The 16,969-nt window shown below is 33.6% G+C and overlaps 1 protein-coding gene across 1 annotated transcript; it reads right to left on the bottom strand.

Moving 5' to 3' along the window:
- Positions 1–1,516: 1,516 nt before the first annotated feature.
- On the bottom strand, positions 1,517–12,393 carry LOC132714793 (tubulin alpha-3 chain-like). The gene is made up of 3 exons (XM_060697718.1): positions 12,275–12,393; positions 10,719–10,941; positions 1,517–2,988 (listed from the first exon to the last, which is right to left on the bottom strand). The coding sequence occupies exons 1-3, from the start codon at positions 12,275–12,277 to the stop codon at positions 1,736–1,738; spliced, it is 1,479 nt and encodes a 492-aa protein (XP_060553701.1). The 5' UTR covers positions 12,278–12,393; the 3' UTR covers positions 1,517–1,735.
- Positions 12,394–16,969: the final 4,576 nt, after the last annotated feature.

Consider the following 16,969-nt stretch of genomic DNA (forward strand, 5'->3'; position numbering starts at 1 on the left):
TCAAAATACTTAAACTCCTCACAGTGTGTGTAGCGATGCGAAGGGGGACCACTGCGTCGGATTTTGCAAAGTACTATAGTAGACATCACCAGACTGCATATGGATCGGCAGAAGTTTAGTATTTTCAGTAATATCTTATAACAGCTATTTTCCACAACTCGCCATTCTTGTCAGTACTGTATACATGTGTACTTGGATTTCAAAAAGCACTATTTAGATCTAAGAAGAAATCTCAAAAGCACGAAGATAATTTTAGGATGATACATTATATACTGTGCTCCTCTTAGTTCACGTTACTTAACACTTTAAACAAGAAAGAAAACAATAAATGAGGCGTACGGTACAAAAATTGTCATGAGCTGTAACATAAATTAAGTAGGGATTTTCTGCAGTATGACACAAGGAAACATCAATATATTCAGTCAAAATCAGTTTAAAAAAGACAAGACATAGACCATATGTCGGTCATTTTGAAAACAGTATGTCATGATTCAAATCACGGTAAACAGTGTTACACAATAGTTTTTTTTCTTTTTTCAGTTAAAATTTCTGAATGTTATATTGCTTAATTTTTAACATTAACACTATCTTTATTTTGTAACTTAAAACTAATTTTTTCAACAAACAGGAACAATTTGAAAATGATGATTGTTTCAGATGTATGCACAAATATAATGGACTCTTGTTCCTTTTTACAGAAATTTGTAAAATGTTGTTCTGTTTTACGTAAAAATTTCAAGATTTAAAATATTTTGCACAAACACTTCCTTGTTTAGGTGTAAGAATAAAATATGTCAATTCTGACCAATTTTAACACTGGCCACATGAAAATATGCCATTACAATGAAATGAAAGATGTTGCGGAATTAGTGATGTTGAGTATATTTCCAAATATAATTGCTTGTAGTCATTTATTTTACCCATATGTCCTTATTATTTTAATATATTTACAGCTTTTATTAAAGATGAACAAATAAGTCTCTTAATTTTTTATACAGGTTATTTGTTTGCATGTTAAAGGATAGCCTGTTATGTGCATTTGTTTTAGTGATTACTTTCATTTCAGTCCCAAGATCACACTTGTTTAAATGCAAATCTATTTTTGGTGCCTTGGTTTGGAATAATCTGAGCGCACTTTCTATTAAATTCTTGCTGGCAATCTCATCCACTTAATAAACCTCCTGCAAAATAACAGTGTCTCAACCTCTAGATACATGCAAGAACTTCATATCCCTGTAATATGAACAAGAAAAATGCGCGATATGTTTATATTGACAGACACTAATGCACAAAACCATCTGCACAGGTTGAAATCTGCTTAAAATTGCAGAATGACATTTTGTGGAATTATGGAAACAGTCTGGGACAAAAATTACAATGTACCTGAGACAGAATTTTGTCCTAAAAACAGTAAAATGTTACTGTTAACAAATTTTATTCAAAATATATTACTAGATACACATTAATACCTCTTAAAAAGAGTAATCAAAAATTTCTACTATAATTATAACCAGACATTGAAGATTTGGTTAATAGAATAGTTCGTTATCTTTTAATTTATCATTTTTTGTACATGTGGAAAATGAAAACAGAAACAAATTTTCACGTTTTTGCTAATTTGACCTATATAATTATTGCAGAAATTGTTATATCAGACGCGTTTATAAGGCAAAATGAAAATGATGTAATAATTCAGTCTCATAAGAAACACAAGAAACATCCGTGAAGTAGACATCTATTTCTCCTGGCCTTCTGTGACATCTTCAGCTTCATTGTTATCTTCTATCTGTTGTTGTTCTTCACTGACTTCACCTTCAGCTTCTTTCTCACCTCCATGTACTCCAACAACTTCTTCCTCGTCCTCATCTTCATACTCAACTTCATAATACATTTCACCAACATCTGTAGAAACTTCCTCAAAGTCTTTCTCCAACGCAGCCAAATCCTCTCGAGCATCGGTAAATTCACCTTCTTCCATTCCTTCACCAACAAACCAGTGAACGAACGCTCGTTTAGCAAACATCAAGTCAAACTTGTGGTTGAGACGAGCAAATGCATCGACAATCGACGTGTTGTTGCTAAGCATGCACACAGAACGCCTCATTGCAGGCAGATCGCCCCCAGGTATGACAGTCGGTGGCTGATAGTTTATACCAACCTTAAACCCAGTAGGCGACCATTCAACAAACTGGACATTTCTGTTTCTTTTGATTGAAGAGATCGCGGCATTGACATCTTTTGGGACGACATCTCCTCGGTATAACATGCAGCAGGACATATATTTCCCTCGGCGAGGGTCACATTTTACCATCTGGTTTCCAGGCTCGAAACACGCGCGGGTGATCTCTGGTACCGTAAAACTTTCATGATATGCCTTTTCTGCAGAACTTAATGGAGCGTAAGTAACCAGCGGGAAATGAATGCGAGGATATGGCACTAAGTTTGTCTGAAATTCTGCTAAGTCGACGTTTAGAGCGCCTTCAAATCGCAGTGACGCTGTAATAGAGCTAACTACTTGTCCAATCAGTCTATTTAAATTTGTGTAGCTTGGTCTTTCAATGTCCATGTTATTATTACATATATCGTAGATTGCCTCGTTATCGAACAAGAAAGCGCAATTAGCATGATCCAGTGTATAATGAGAAGCTAGAATAGCATTATACGGCTCCACAACAGCCGTGGAAACTTTCGGGGACGGATATATGCAGAACTCGAGCTTGGCCTTCTTTGGATAATACCTTGAGAGATATTCTATAAGCAGAGAATGAAAACCGGAACCCGTGCCACCACCAAAACTGTGAAATAGTAGAAAACCTTGTAGACCGGTGCAGGTTTCAGCTATATTGCGGATACGGTCAATAACGAGGGGAATAACCTCCTTGCCGACAGTATAGAACCCACGACCGTAATTATTTGCTGCGTCTTCTTTACCACTTATCAGTTGTGACGGATGGAACAGTTGCCGGAATGTTCCCGTACGAACCTCATCTGGAAAACAAAAAGTAAGCTGTAAATATAGGCGCTGTAAATATAGTTTTTATAGGCATTGGGAAAGTAAGCTGTAAATACAATGTATGGTTTTTAGGAAAACATAGGAAAGTAAGCCGAAAATATGATATTTCTTAGAGTCATTAGGAAAACATGGGAAAGTAAGCCTAAATATGATATTTCTTACAGTTATATGGAAAACATGGAAAAGTTATACGTAAATATGATATTTCTTACAGTTATTAGGAAAACATGGGAAAGTAAGCCGTAAATATGATATTTCTTACAGTTATTAGGAAAACATTGGAAAGTAAGACGTAAATATCGAGGGTTCAAAGGTAAAAGGTTATAACTGCCACTTTTGCCGAAATTGACTTTTTATGTTTTTTATAATGTACTTATTGTCCTTTATGTCTGAAGAAAATATCATATAAATATTCAATCCTTATAAGGGCAAAAAATTAAAAAGTATTTTGTAATAACTTCTTTTCTACAAATTATTTAGGGGTAAAAGGTTCTAAGTGTACTTATTACCTGTTGTTTACTTGTTGTTCCACATGTTGTGAAGAATCTGTAGTGGAAAAAGGTTATAACTGATTTTATCACCTTTTTCCCCTGACAGAATGCTGCATTCATACAGTTCACAAGGCACTATCTGTTATCTCTTTTCCCACGAAATTTATCTTTTAGAATTAAATGCAGCGAGAATATAACCGAATATGAAAGACAGAAAACATTCAGTACATACTGGTCAATGGGTGATTACATAAGTCAGAGGCAATTCATTTGTTTCCATGTTGCCAATAAAGAACCAGAGAATGTATCTAAACAGAGAACAAAACAAAGACCTATTTCGAATTCGTTTTTCACACAGGTAGAAAAGAGGGCGTGAGGGATGTTGCACTTATTCATTATCTCTCATGTACAGACTCAATCAAACCGAGTCTGCAATTTTTATGTAATTTTGTTGTGATTAATGCTTCCGAGGGATCACTTTGTTTCCAGAATTTTTTACTAAAAACTATCGATGTCGGTTCCAAAACAGTTGCAAACGCAGCTAAGCACAAAGTGGCAGGGTTATATGTTGGAAATGACAAGAGAGGGAAAGCTGTGCCTGGAAATAAAACCACGGAATATCACAGATCATTTGTAAAGAAACACAACGAAAGCTTTCCGACTAATGAATCACACTACACACGAAGACCCCAACAGGAAGTATCTAACGCAAGATTTAAATATAAAACGAATATACTCACTGTATGTAGAAAAATGCAAGGCAAAATAGAAAGTGTGTTTCAGAGGCTGTGTACAGAATCATTTTTAGTACAGAATATAACTTTTTTCTTCCGTCCTAAGAAAGATCAATGTCCACTCTGCAATCTGTATGACACTTAAAGAATAGAAGATAGACTAGATGAGGCAACAAAAGCAAAATATCAAGTTCACCAAGTGACCAAAAAGAAAAAAAACAGTGCAAGAATGCAAAAATCAGCCGATAAAAAACGCACAAAGAAAGATCCAAAGTTTTCTGTGTCGGCATTTGATATCCAGGCTATTTTGAAAACACCACTCAGTTTAATTGGTGATCTTCGTTACAAAAGAAAACTGTGTTGTTGCAATTTGTCATTCTATGAACTGGGAAATGGTAACGGGACTTGTTATCTGTTGGATGAGACACATGGGGAAACCAGGCTCGTGCAAAGTAGGAACTTTTGTGTACTTGTATGTAATCTCTGTTGCAAGTAAGACATCTGGTATTGAAGAAGTGGCATTATATAGTAATGCATGTGGAGGACAGAATTGCAATCAGTTTGTTGCAAGTTGCTTAGTTCACTGTGTCCAAGATATACCTCACATCAATAGTAAAACCACACATTTCTTGAAATTGGCCATTCATTAATGGAATGCAAAGTCCATACATGCATCTATCAAGCATGCAAAAAGCCTTACAATAGTTCATGTTCCATCGCAGTGGGAAACAGTTATATCATAAGCACGCCGGAAGCAACCATATATTGTCGTTCTAATAAAATACAATGACTACAAGTTGTACAAAGAACAAAACTTTGGCTCAATGAAAATCGATGTTGATGGTGAACGTGTTAATTGGCTGAGTATATATGAAATACATGGTTGATTTAGGGATGGATAAAGCTTATCCGGTGAGCTAGAAAGTGTATCTTGGCGAGCTTTAGCAAGCCAAGATTCACTTTCGCAGTGAACCGGATAAACCTTCTCCAGCCCGACATCAACCATGTATTTGTTTTATCCTGCTTTTAATAATGTTTTTAGAATAATTAAATGGTTTCATTCTTCTTTTTCCCCGATAAAATAACATCTATATGTAGTTTTGTTTTGCTGCTAAACATGTGACGTTATCAAATGATGTAATGACTGGAGATAGATAAAGACAAAAATACAGTATTGTTGTGAGCTATGGTTTTGTGGTTAGTGAGTCCAATGCAGTTAGGTTAATGCAGAAGAAGAACAGAAGCAAAGAAAAGTCTCTTAATGCTCCACGAAAGGCTTATACAGAGAAGCTTCCAATATCTGCTGCAAAAGCTGATTTGATGTCACTTGTTGCCTCTGGGACAATTCCGAAGGAGTAAGAATCATACTATGAGTCATTGCCATGCAGCAAATCTATAAAAGATAAACTTCCAGTGCCTTCTGTTAGTGAGAGTTTAGAAGATGAGTGAAAGCCATCGAATAATTAATGACAAACATTCACATTTTGTGACATGAAACAGTAGTCTTCATTTATTTAAATTTGCAAAACATCTAAATTCTTTTCAGAAGAACAAGTTTATAACTGCACTTATAACCTTTTACCACAGTTTAACTCTAACTTTTATTGCTAAACCTTCAGAAGTAAAAGGTCGTAAGTGCAGTTATTACCTTTTACCGCTCAAACTTGTAGTCTTGACAGGATCTAAGTACATTTATTACCTTTTACTTCTGTAAAATGATATTATTTTGATCTTAGAACTATAATTACAGTGTTTTATCAGCACCTAGCAATGTAAACTAAACAAAATATGATCTAATGTAGTCAACAGATATGGGAGAATCAAAATTGTTATAACAATATTACGGAAAATAAAGTTGTATTAAAAAGATATGTTTTTTGCGTTTTTCTCGAAATCTTGAAAATGGTAGTTATTACCTTTTACCTTTGAACCCTCGATATGATATTTCTTACAGTTATTAGGAAAACATGGGAAAGTAAGCCATAAATATGATATTTCGAAACAATTGAGTAAAGAAGTTGTAAATAATTAGGAAACATGTTTAATATGCTTAAAATCCTCTCAATATATATTATATGCTTATTAGACAGGACTGATTTTGAGAATTTGACTCTAGAGGCATTTTGTAGTACAAGTGGTATCTTGGTGTATTTTACCTATTTAAGGTATGCTGAATCCGATAAAGGTGGATACCAAATTGAAAAACTTGATATTGACCATTGAAATGGCCATTTATAATGACCACTAAAATGGCCGCCAAATTTCTTTATCATAAATGGATGATAGATCAAATAAAACTTTTAAGGAAAGGAAAAGCCTGAAATTTGTCACAAAGCATGTAAAAAAAAACCAATCCAATATGGCCGAAAAATTCAAGATGGCAGACATTTTTCTATAGGCGAATATAGTAGTAATATAGAAGTAATATTAAAGATAGTACTGAAATCTTAAAGGCATTTACGCAGCGAACACTACACTCTTTCCTGTCCTATCGGCTAGATATAGAGCTTTCATGTATTTTATCTGGGACTCTATGAACGCATATAGAGTGGCTAGTCAGATGCCTATACTTTTACACAGGGGTTAAAACGTGTGCATGCAAAATATACATTTATTAATTTCTCAGTACTCTTGGGTTTTGGTGTTCGTTTTTCTATTATCGGTCTTTGTCTTCGTTCTTCTGTTGTAGGTTCTCGTCGCATTTCTCTGCTGTCAGTTCTTCTGTTATGTCGTGACTTTCGTTTTTCTGTTATTGGTCCTCGTCGCAGTTCTCTTGTTGTCAGTTCTTCTGTCATTTTTTTGTTGTTAGATGTTCTGTTATCGGTTCTCGTTTCGTTCTTTTGTTATCGGTTCTCGTCTTCGTTCTTCTCCGTTCTTCTGTCATCCCTTCTCGTCTCTTTTCTTCTGTAAGAAGTCCTGTGTTTTTGTTTTCAGGTTGTCAATTCTTGTGTCATCGGTTCCCGTCTCTGTTATCGGTCCCCGTCTTATTCACCTGTCAGCAGTTCTCGTCTATTATTTTGTTAACGATCCCTGTCTCCGTTGTCTTGTTGTCAGTTCTGTTAACGGTTCTCGTATTTGGCCTTCGATAATTAGTCCTGGTCTCCGTTTTCTTGTTGTCAATTCTTTTGTCATTGGTTTGCGTCTTTAATTGTTATCGATCCCCGTCTCCATTCTTCTGTCATCAGTCCTCGTCTCTGTTTTTCTGTTATCGATCCATGTCTCTGTTTTTCTGTTATTGGTCGACGTATTTCTGTTCGCTTATTGTCCGTTCTTTTGTTATCGGTCCCTGTCCTGTTAATTTATCGGTCGTCGTCTCTGTTAGTCAGTTCTTGTCTCCGTTCTTCCTTCTGTTTTCGGTCGTCGTCGGCCTTGTACTTTCGGTACTTGTTTCCTGCTCCGTTAAGGTCTTTTCTTCTTTCTATCGGTCGACGTATATATTCGCTTGTTGTCAGTACTTCTGTTATTGGTCTCTGTCTCTGTTAGAGGTCCTCGTTTCTGTTCGCTTGTTGCCAGTCCTTGTCTCCGTTCTTCCTTCTGTTATCGGTCGTCGTCTTCGGTCTTGTACTTCGGTACTTGTTTCCTTCTCCGTTAAGGTCTTTTCTTGTTTCTATCGTTACCGTCATTCTGTGTCTATGTCCTGGTTTTGTCAGTCTTGTAGTGGAGTAGCGGGGGATCGAACTCACGACCCCTTGATTTGTAAGCAGACAGTGTTACCACTGCACCATTGCGCCCGCTCTGAATAATAACCATTTTTGAAAATCCTTTATACATAAAATACTATTTCAATGGCTAACAAAAGGTGTATTACAATTATATTTTAACACCTCTACTATGTAGCCAACCCACGTGACTTTTATATAGGGTCAAAGAAAATATTACTCCATTTTTTTACAAGTAATATTTGTATAAATAACTTTGCTGTTACTTTAAGATATCCTGGAAATTTATTGGAGGGTACCCGGAATGATGTGATAATCTTCTTGTAGAATTTTCTCAAAAACATGACTGAATTCCAAAATTTTCGAGAGCTGCCATGGTATAGCAAACACACGTAGCAATCTCCCGGTTTCAGACATTTTCTGACTCGATGAAAATATGGTGTTGTTATTGTTGTTTTTAACTTTAACTTCAGATTTCAAATTAAATAGTCACTTATTTTTAAACAAGATGGTAAACTTAAATATGCCCAAATGTCATCAAGAGCAGTTTTGCATGTGGGAGGAATGTATTTTTCAGACTGTAAAAATAAAACAAACAAAAAATTAAGAGACGATATTACCTGATTGGTAATTAAGATTAATAGAAGTAAGTTTTCTTCTTTTTATTACTTTTGACATTTAAGTTATTTATCAATTTCAGCTTTGCTTTTCTCGAAACAGCCTGACTTTGTCAGAATTGTCAGCAAAAATAAATTGAGGTACCACACGGGGAAAATCTTAAGAAAGTAGTTTTGTCATTGAAAAGTGTAATTATATTTTCATAATTTTCACTGTGAAATTATCAAATATAATTTGCATGGATAAATCAGTAATCTATTTTAAAGGATAAAATAAAAAACTATAAAACTTATATTAGTGAAAGTCATATCTGCTAAAAATGTAAACGTCATCGTTACTTCTGTAGTAGCACAGCCGGTTAAGTAGCACAGCCGGTTAAGTGATTGACTGATGTATGATAGGTCTATAGTTCGATTCCTATTGTTGCCTTTTTTAAAACTTGTGTTTTTTTTGTTGTTGTTGTTGTTTTTTTTTTTGGGGGGGGGGGGGGCGCAGTATATATTCTAAAACATTTTTTGTCTCGGTTTGTGTTGTGTTTATGGCATTGAAATGACATTTTTTGACATTTCAAAAAAAAATTTAAATATTTATTTTAAACCAAGTGCAAAATATATGAAAACAAAATGAACAACTTAAAAAAATCATAGCTACAAATAATGTTGAAAATTACGGAACACCTGAAGTGACATTTTCTACATTTTTCTCCCTAAATTGAATTCGATTTTACGGGATAATAATTCCCAATTAGAAATATTATTTCGTTTTAACGAAATATAAAATCTTAATTACGAAATATTGATTCGTTATTACGAAATATTATTTCGTAATTACAAAATATTAATTTGTTATTACGAAATATTTATTCTTTGGTAATGTTTATAAACAAAGTTTATTGTTAAATATAAGTCAAGACAAAACATTAAATTTTTTTTTCAATCATTAAAACATTTCAATCTTAATTAGTCTTATACCTTAACGCGCTAGTAAAACAGTACTGTATATAACTGCTAATTGAGCCAATATGCTTATAATCGCTAAATTTGTTGGCCAATCTCATTAAAATCTTATCATATTGAATAATCATTTGATTTTGACAAGAATAATTAATTGCACCATATTGTATCATAGTTTTAATGACCTATTTTAGTATTTTCAAGCGGCCATTTTGAATTGACCTTTTAAAGGTCAAGGTCAATTTGATTTTCTTGGTATCCACCCTCATCGTCTTCAGCATACCCATATTAGGTTAAAACACACCAGATATTACTTGTACAATAAAATGCCTCTAGCATTCATATTTTCTTAAAATCAGTCCTGTCTATATTACAAAGTAGGCTAACATGTGCCACTTAGATACATTTATACGATACAAACAATATATTTTATCTCTGAGTAATTGGAAGGTACAGCTGACCAGTATAGTATAGATATCCTAAGTTACAAAAGTGTTTTATGTTTACTATCTTCAGTTCAAGAATACATCAATAATTTACAGGGTGGATTTTTGAAATAGTTTCATATTTCAAATCAATATAAATTTCTATATTCGTTATTTGTTTAACATTGCACACGCTGAGTAGCAAAATCTTTAACACGTGTTACTATTAAAAGTCTACCGAGCTTCATGATACTAAGCAATAATAACTTAGTTCAAAAAGAATGCCTGACCGAGTCCAAAAATGTCAGAAGTAAAAATGTCAGTCCGTGTTTAGTTACTAACAACATTATAAAATGTCTAGCTGAGACTATTTCAACAATGTCTTGCCGAATCACTTAGGTATTAGTAAAATGTCTTTGACGGCCTCGTTACTAAGTCCAATAATGTCTTGCTATTGGTCAATAATGTCTATCCGCGTGAGTCTCGTTACAAAGAAATTCATTTTTAAGTCTAAAATACGTATCTCTGGTATTCTCTTCTAAAACGTATGAATCTCTTAATTATTGTATGCGTTAGTTTTGGAAATATTTCCAATAAACAATAAAAAAACAACAACATCAACATAAATTTGTCTTTGTTTAAACTGTAGCATAGTAATGTATAATTCGACAATGTTTAAGCTCGTGTTTTTTTAAGGAACAAGACAAAACAAGTGTTTAATTATTCATTCACTTACCATAAAAAGTTCTAAATTTGGATACGGACTTAAATTAAATAAAGTCCGTGTTTTTCAAAAAGGACTTCAAAATCAGTTTCAAAACTTGCCTATAACTGTTGGTTCAAGGTCGATAAATACAGCCCTTGGTACAAACTGCCCGCCCTCGGTCTCACTGAAAAATGTGTTAAAGGAGATGTCATTCGACTCTACAGTGTCCTTGAATGCCATCTGACCGTCTGGTAGAATACCATGCTCCATGCAGTACAACTCCCAGCATGCATTGCCCATCTGAACGCCAGCTTGACCAATGTGTATTGATATACACTCACGCTGTAAAATCGACAAACCAGTCTATAAACGAAATCACTGTACTCTGTCTTGTGAGCCTATAGAATTTAATGTGTACCCTGTCTTGTGAGCCTATAGAATTTAATGTGTACCCTGTCTTGTGAGGCTATAGAATTCAATGTGTACCCTGTCTTGTGAGCCTATACAATTTAATGTATACCCTGTCTTGTGAGCATATTCGATTTAATGTGTTCCATATCTGGCGAGCATATACAATTTAATGTGTACCCTGTCTTGCGAGCTTATACAATTTAATGTGTACCCTGTCTTGTGAGCCTATAGAATTTAATGTGTACCCTGTCTTGTGAGCCTATAGATTTTAATGTGTACCCTTCTTGTGAGCCTATAGAATTTACTGTGTACTCTGTCTTGTGAGCATATAGAATTTAATGTGTACCCTGTCTTGTGAGTCTATACAATTTAATGTGTACCCTGTCTTGTGAGCCTATACAATTTAATGTGCATCCTGTCTTGCGAGCCTTTGCAATTTAATGTGTACCCTGTCTTGCGAGCTTATACAATTTAATGTGAACCCGTGTACCCTGTCTTGCGAGCTTATACAATTTAATGTGCCTAATGTAATACGGGGAGCAGGACCCGGTGTCTTTCTACTTCAGTAAAAGCTGATAAGTCAACATATAACCATATACGTGATAGCATGCTAGAGTGAACAAAAATGAAGTCTTTACATGTGACGTTTTTAAATCAGTGCGTGGTCAAGAAAGCACAATTTAAAAAAAAAAGGCTTTTTACAAAACAGAGGCTTGTGACCCCCATTATTTCATTTAAAATGTGTCTGTTATCATATTCTAAGACCATGCAATGTCTAAATAAATTCTATGTTTTAATTTTTATCTGTTATATTCCCATATGTAACCCTAACGCTACATATCAAAAACAAATTTTTGCTTGTTATGATTATGTTATAACGGTCTATAATCTTAACAATGTATTTCTCCATACAAAATAATTATCAATTCTAATTTAAATTCCAATCATAAATTCTAGATAGATGGACATGTTTCGAACTCTTAATATATTTCTTGTAAAAAGTTATAAACGAGGCTTGGTCGATATGATAAAAAATCGTTTGTATTAATGGGTTCCTGTTAAAATATCTACATGTACATGTATGTACAAAGTATACATTTTTTTTTAAAAGATACCACATTCTTAAACTCTTATATAAGCGGTATAACTATTATAATAATGAAGTTATAACTTCTCTAAAATTACGGCTCTACTTATATTAGAAACGAAATTATAAATTCCTTCATCATTTTAATTTTAGCAATTAAATTAATATTTTGCTCACCATTTTAAAGTTTTGTATCCAGCTTTTTATAAATTTTAACAATATTTCTTCATTGTTGTTTTGTATAGACACCGATAGCAACGCAACGGAATAAATATTTAATATTACAGGGTTACCATTTAACGTATGTAAAATTACTGTTTTAAAACAGAATTCATTAATATTATATGTGAAGTCAAGCCTGTCAACTATAATACTTTCTATACTAAATCAAGGAAGATGAAGGTCAACGGGATTTTCTGAGGAGTGAAGATGAATATCTTGAGCTTCAACATTTTATGAAGAAATTTTGAAACTTACCGTATTGTTTCCAATTAACGCCCCTCCCTCTCTAGTTAGCGCCCCCGCCTCATTTTGGAGGAAATCTTATCTCCATAATGAAAGAGCAATAAAAGAAATCCAAATATTTTGATAAAAAACAATTAATGACACCGCAGGAATGTAAAATCATTAAAAATAATTATGTATTGTATATTAGATTGTAAATACCCCCACCCTATAGAAAAGAATAACAAGCCCCCGGGGACGTTAAATTGAGATTATACGGGCATGTGAACCACTCATGGTCTTGCTTCAAGGATTTTACCAGTAATCGGGTGTTATATGTGAAAAAAAACAGGGTCGTGACCCTGGCAGGGGTTTTACCCACAATGCCTAGTGGAGTTGTACGTAGACTGAAATCAGTGCTCTCTTTAATATACTTTCTGACCTGGTAGGGTTTAAACCCATTATGTCAAGTGGAGTACGTTGTACGTAGACTAAGTCAGTGTTCTCTTTAATATACTTTTTTTTCGGTTTTAATATTTCGCTTAATAAATATACCTAATCCTCGAAACATCTACTATTTTTAAAACATATCATATACTATTTTCCAGACCAATAAATGAAGTATTTCTATGTCAACGATTATAGTAATGCCAAAGATCGGTTTATGTGCTTATAGATTTGAATATATTCAGTTTCAAAAGAAAGTGTGCACTTTTGATGAATTTTGATTTCGTGTAAATACCGAAAGGATGAAAAGTAAAAGTTGCAAAATTGCAATTGTACGATATACCAAATCACTATAACTGTAGTTAGAAGAAACAGATTGTTCAGGTAACTGACCAATGAGCATTTTTTAAACTCTAAAAGCATACTGAATATAAAAAAGTTATGAGGATAAATAAAAAAAACATTTTTAGGCATAATGGGCCTTTAATAGCTGTAATATGAGTGTTTTGGTTGTAGGAAAAAACCCACAAACGGATAAACAATTTGAGAACATCATTTTAATCGTAAAAAAATGACATTAAGTTGTTTTTTTTAGCGGAAAATTGAAAATGAGAATGAAATTTAATTGCAAATTATTCTAGAGCTCCGAGAAAGACTGAAAATAGTACAAATGTATATGGAAATAAATTATCACAAATATCATTTAGCATTATCCGACCTCTTTTCATGATTTTCTGTCAGATTTTATTTAAACATTTTTAACCATTACCACACCGTACAATCAAATGGGCAGACAGCTGTTCCAGCGTCCACAGCTGTACCAGTATATACATGTCGGCGCGGGGAATACAATTGACGTACGATAAGTAATCATCTATTTTTAACATGTCCAAACTGTGTTCGAGAAAATCAACGTTATGGATTCATAGTCAACATCCAAAGAAGCATGCTAACAAATTTCTGGCCCTGTGCAAGCTTTACTTCACATGAATTTTGATTGAAAATAACCACTCTTTCCGATGAGATGCGGTATTTTTAGTTTGAAGTCACAAAAACTTATATTTTCGCATGATAATTAATCATTTTTTTCATACGATTCGTAAACGTCAACATTTTGTCATTAAATATTCCAAACCATATACCTTCAAAAAAGCTTTTCTGTTAAAGTATTTAAGTTTGAGTGTCATCAAAATTTTAGTAACGTCATCAGCTGTTCGCCTCTTTTTAATGATAACATCGACAGCAATTCATCGGCAAGATGAATAAACGCTGAAAGCTGTTCAAAGAACAATTTTCAGCGCTTTTGTTGCTACAGTAACTAGGAAAAAGTAAAAACATTTTTGTTCATTTAAAATATTACTTTATTCATGATACTTTCTAATTATATTATTTTTATTATTACTTTCTATCATTTGTTGTATCTTAGCTTAGAGGCCTATATCTCCATTTACCACACTGTATTTCAATATTGATATTGTTCATATGAATGAATTAGTAAGTGAATGAATGAATGAATGAATTAATTAATAAATGAACGAACGAATGAACGAACGAACGAAAGAATGATGCAATATACGTATATGTTAAAACAAATTATCTGTAGAAAGTATATGAGTTGTAATATTCTAGAAATTATATATTATACACTCATTTTTCTTCCTATGCATGTCCTGTTGTTGTTGTTTTCTGTTTCAGAAGGCCACATTGGAAATAAGATATATATGATTGTAATTGTATGTTATTAATGTATAACCTTCTTTAAATAAAGATATTATTTTTATTATTATTATTATAATATAAAAAGGTAGCAAGATCTATTAATATGTTTCTGAAATGTTAAATCCAAAGAAAGTAAAGGCAAATTTAACGCTTAATACGAATACTCTGTATTATAACTAAATCCATCAAGTGTTATTATAAATAATGGCATATAGTAGACATGTCCCATGCAGTAAATTTGGATGTGTAACCCGAGATGTCTGCCATATAAAATGATTTAATTAAAAAATATAAATTTAAATAATTTTTAAGAATGGTTATTATTTCTATTGCACTATACATTAAAACAGATTTCAAGGATAAATAACAACATGTTTTTCCATGCACATTCATATCTCGGGTTACTAGCCATTCACTGCATAGGACTTGTCCATTATATGCCTTTATTTATAATAACACTTGATGGATGCCTTCATTTACAAGACTGAATATTCATATTAAGCGTTAAATTTGCCTTCGCCTTTTGACTTAAACATTTCATAAACCTATTACAGGAACTCCACTGAGGTTTATAAGCCTAAAAACATGAACTTTTATTTTTTCACATAAAAAAACATGAGCACTAAAACATAAATATTAATAAAATAAAACCAAGAAATATAGGAGAAATTCATTGAAAATAATATGTTTGTGCTATTCTCAGTCCGATTTAAGTGAAAAGCGTTTAAACTTTTTTCAATTTTTGGTCAAAACGGAGCAAGCTAATGATCGGAAATTTTGCATATAAGTTATTAGTATATATCTACATCAAATGGAGAAATAATCTCAAAAAATTATTTCCAGCCCCGTCATGTCAAAAAAACCTTAGTGGTGTCCCTTTAATAGGTTTTGCTACCTTTTTATATTGAAATACAGTGCGGTAAATGGAGATCAAGGTCTCTAACCTAAGATATAACAAATAATAGAAAGTAATAATAAAAATAATATAATTAGAAAGTATCGTGAATAAAGTAACATTCTAAATAAACAAAAACGTTTTACTCTTTCCTAGTTACTGTAGGACAAAAGCGCTGTTGTTAATACATGTAATTGTTTCTTTGAACAGCTTTCAGCGTTATTCGTTCTTGCCGATGAATTGCTGTCGATGTTATCATTAAAAAGAGGCGAACAGCTGATGACGTAACTTAAATTTTGATGACACACAAACTTAAATACCTTCTAACTTTAACAGAAAAACTTTTTTGGAGGTATGGTTTGGAATATTTAATGACAAAATGTTGACGTTTACGAATCGTATGAAAAAAGGATTAATTATCATGAGAAAATATAAGTTTTTGTGACTTCAAACTAAAAATACCGCATCTCATCGGATAGTGTGGTTATTTTCAATCAAAATTCATGTGAAGTAAAGCTTGCACAGGGCCAGGAATTTGTTAGCATGCTCCTTTGGATGTTGACTATGAATCCATAACATTGATTTACTCGAATACAGTTGGGATATGTTAAAAATAGATGAATACTTACCGTACGTCAATTGTATTCCCCGCGCCGACATGTATATACTGGTACAGCTGTGGACGCTGGAACAGCTGTCTGCCCATTTGATTGTACGGTGTGATTACAGTGCTGCAATAGGAAGTGAGTAAAAGGACTATCACAGCATGTGGCCATTGCTATATTTTAATGCAGCCAGTCCATTGGCAAAATACGTGAGTTTAGCAAAATCTTCAGACTATTTGTCCGACGTATTAACCACTTGGCAATACCTAGATGACGTCACCGTTGTGCTACTGACCTGGGTCATGCATGCTCACGATGCTGGGACTGGGCATGAAAAGAAGACTTCAGTTTTGACCTGTATAATTGAGCTAGACCTTAGACGGATCTGAATCTTGCTTGGGACCTTATTATCCCATGATAACCTCATCTGATCCAAACAGAATGACATTTTATGAATTGTTCGCGAATTGAGACAGACTGACGGACGGATTTCCACTTAAACAGACTGAGGGGATATTTCTTTGTTTAGTAAAGACCCATGGGCAGTTATGTTATTGTATTGGAGAGCATATATTGTTCTTTAACTGTTATTTGGCGCAATGGTTGGCCTGACAAAATGAAAGAACTGGCATTTACTATATGCACACCTTTGAGGCCATAAAGTAGAAACATATTATAGGTAGTCAGGCGGCATGGCGAAGTTGTTAACACGCCGGAATTAGATTGTTATCTGGATGGTCCAAATCCCGTCAGTGGCAAGCC

This window comes from Ruditapes philippinarum, unplaced genomic scaffold, assembly GCF_026571515.1.
Source record: "Ruditapes philippinarum isolate M1 unplaced genomic scaffold, ASM2657151v2 ctg626_1_1_1_1, whole genome shotgun sequence".
NCBI classification, from domain to species: domain Eukaryota; kingdom Metazoa; phylum Mollusca; class Bivalvia; order Venerida; family Veneridae; genus Ruditapes; species Ruditapes philippinarum.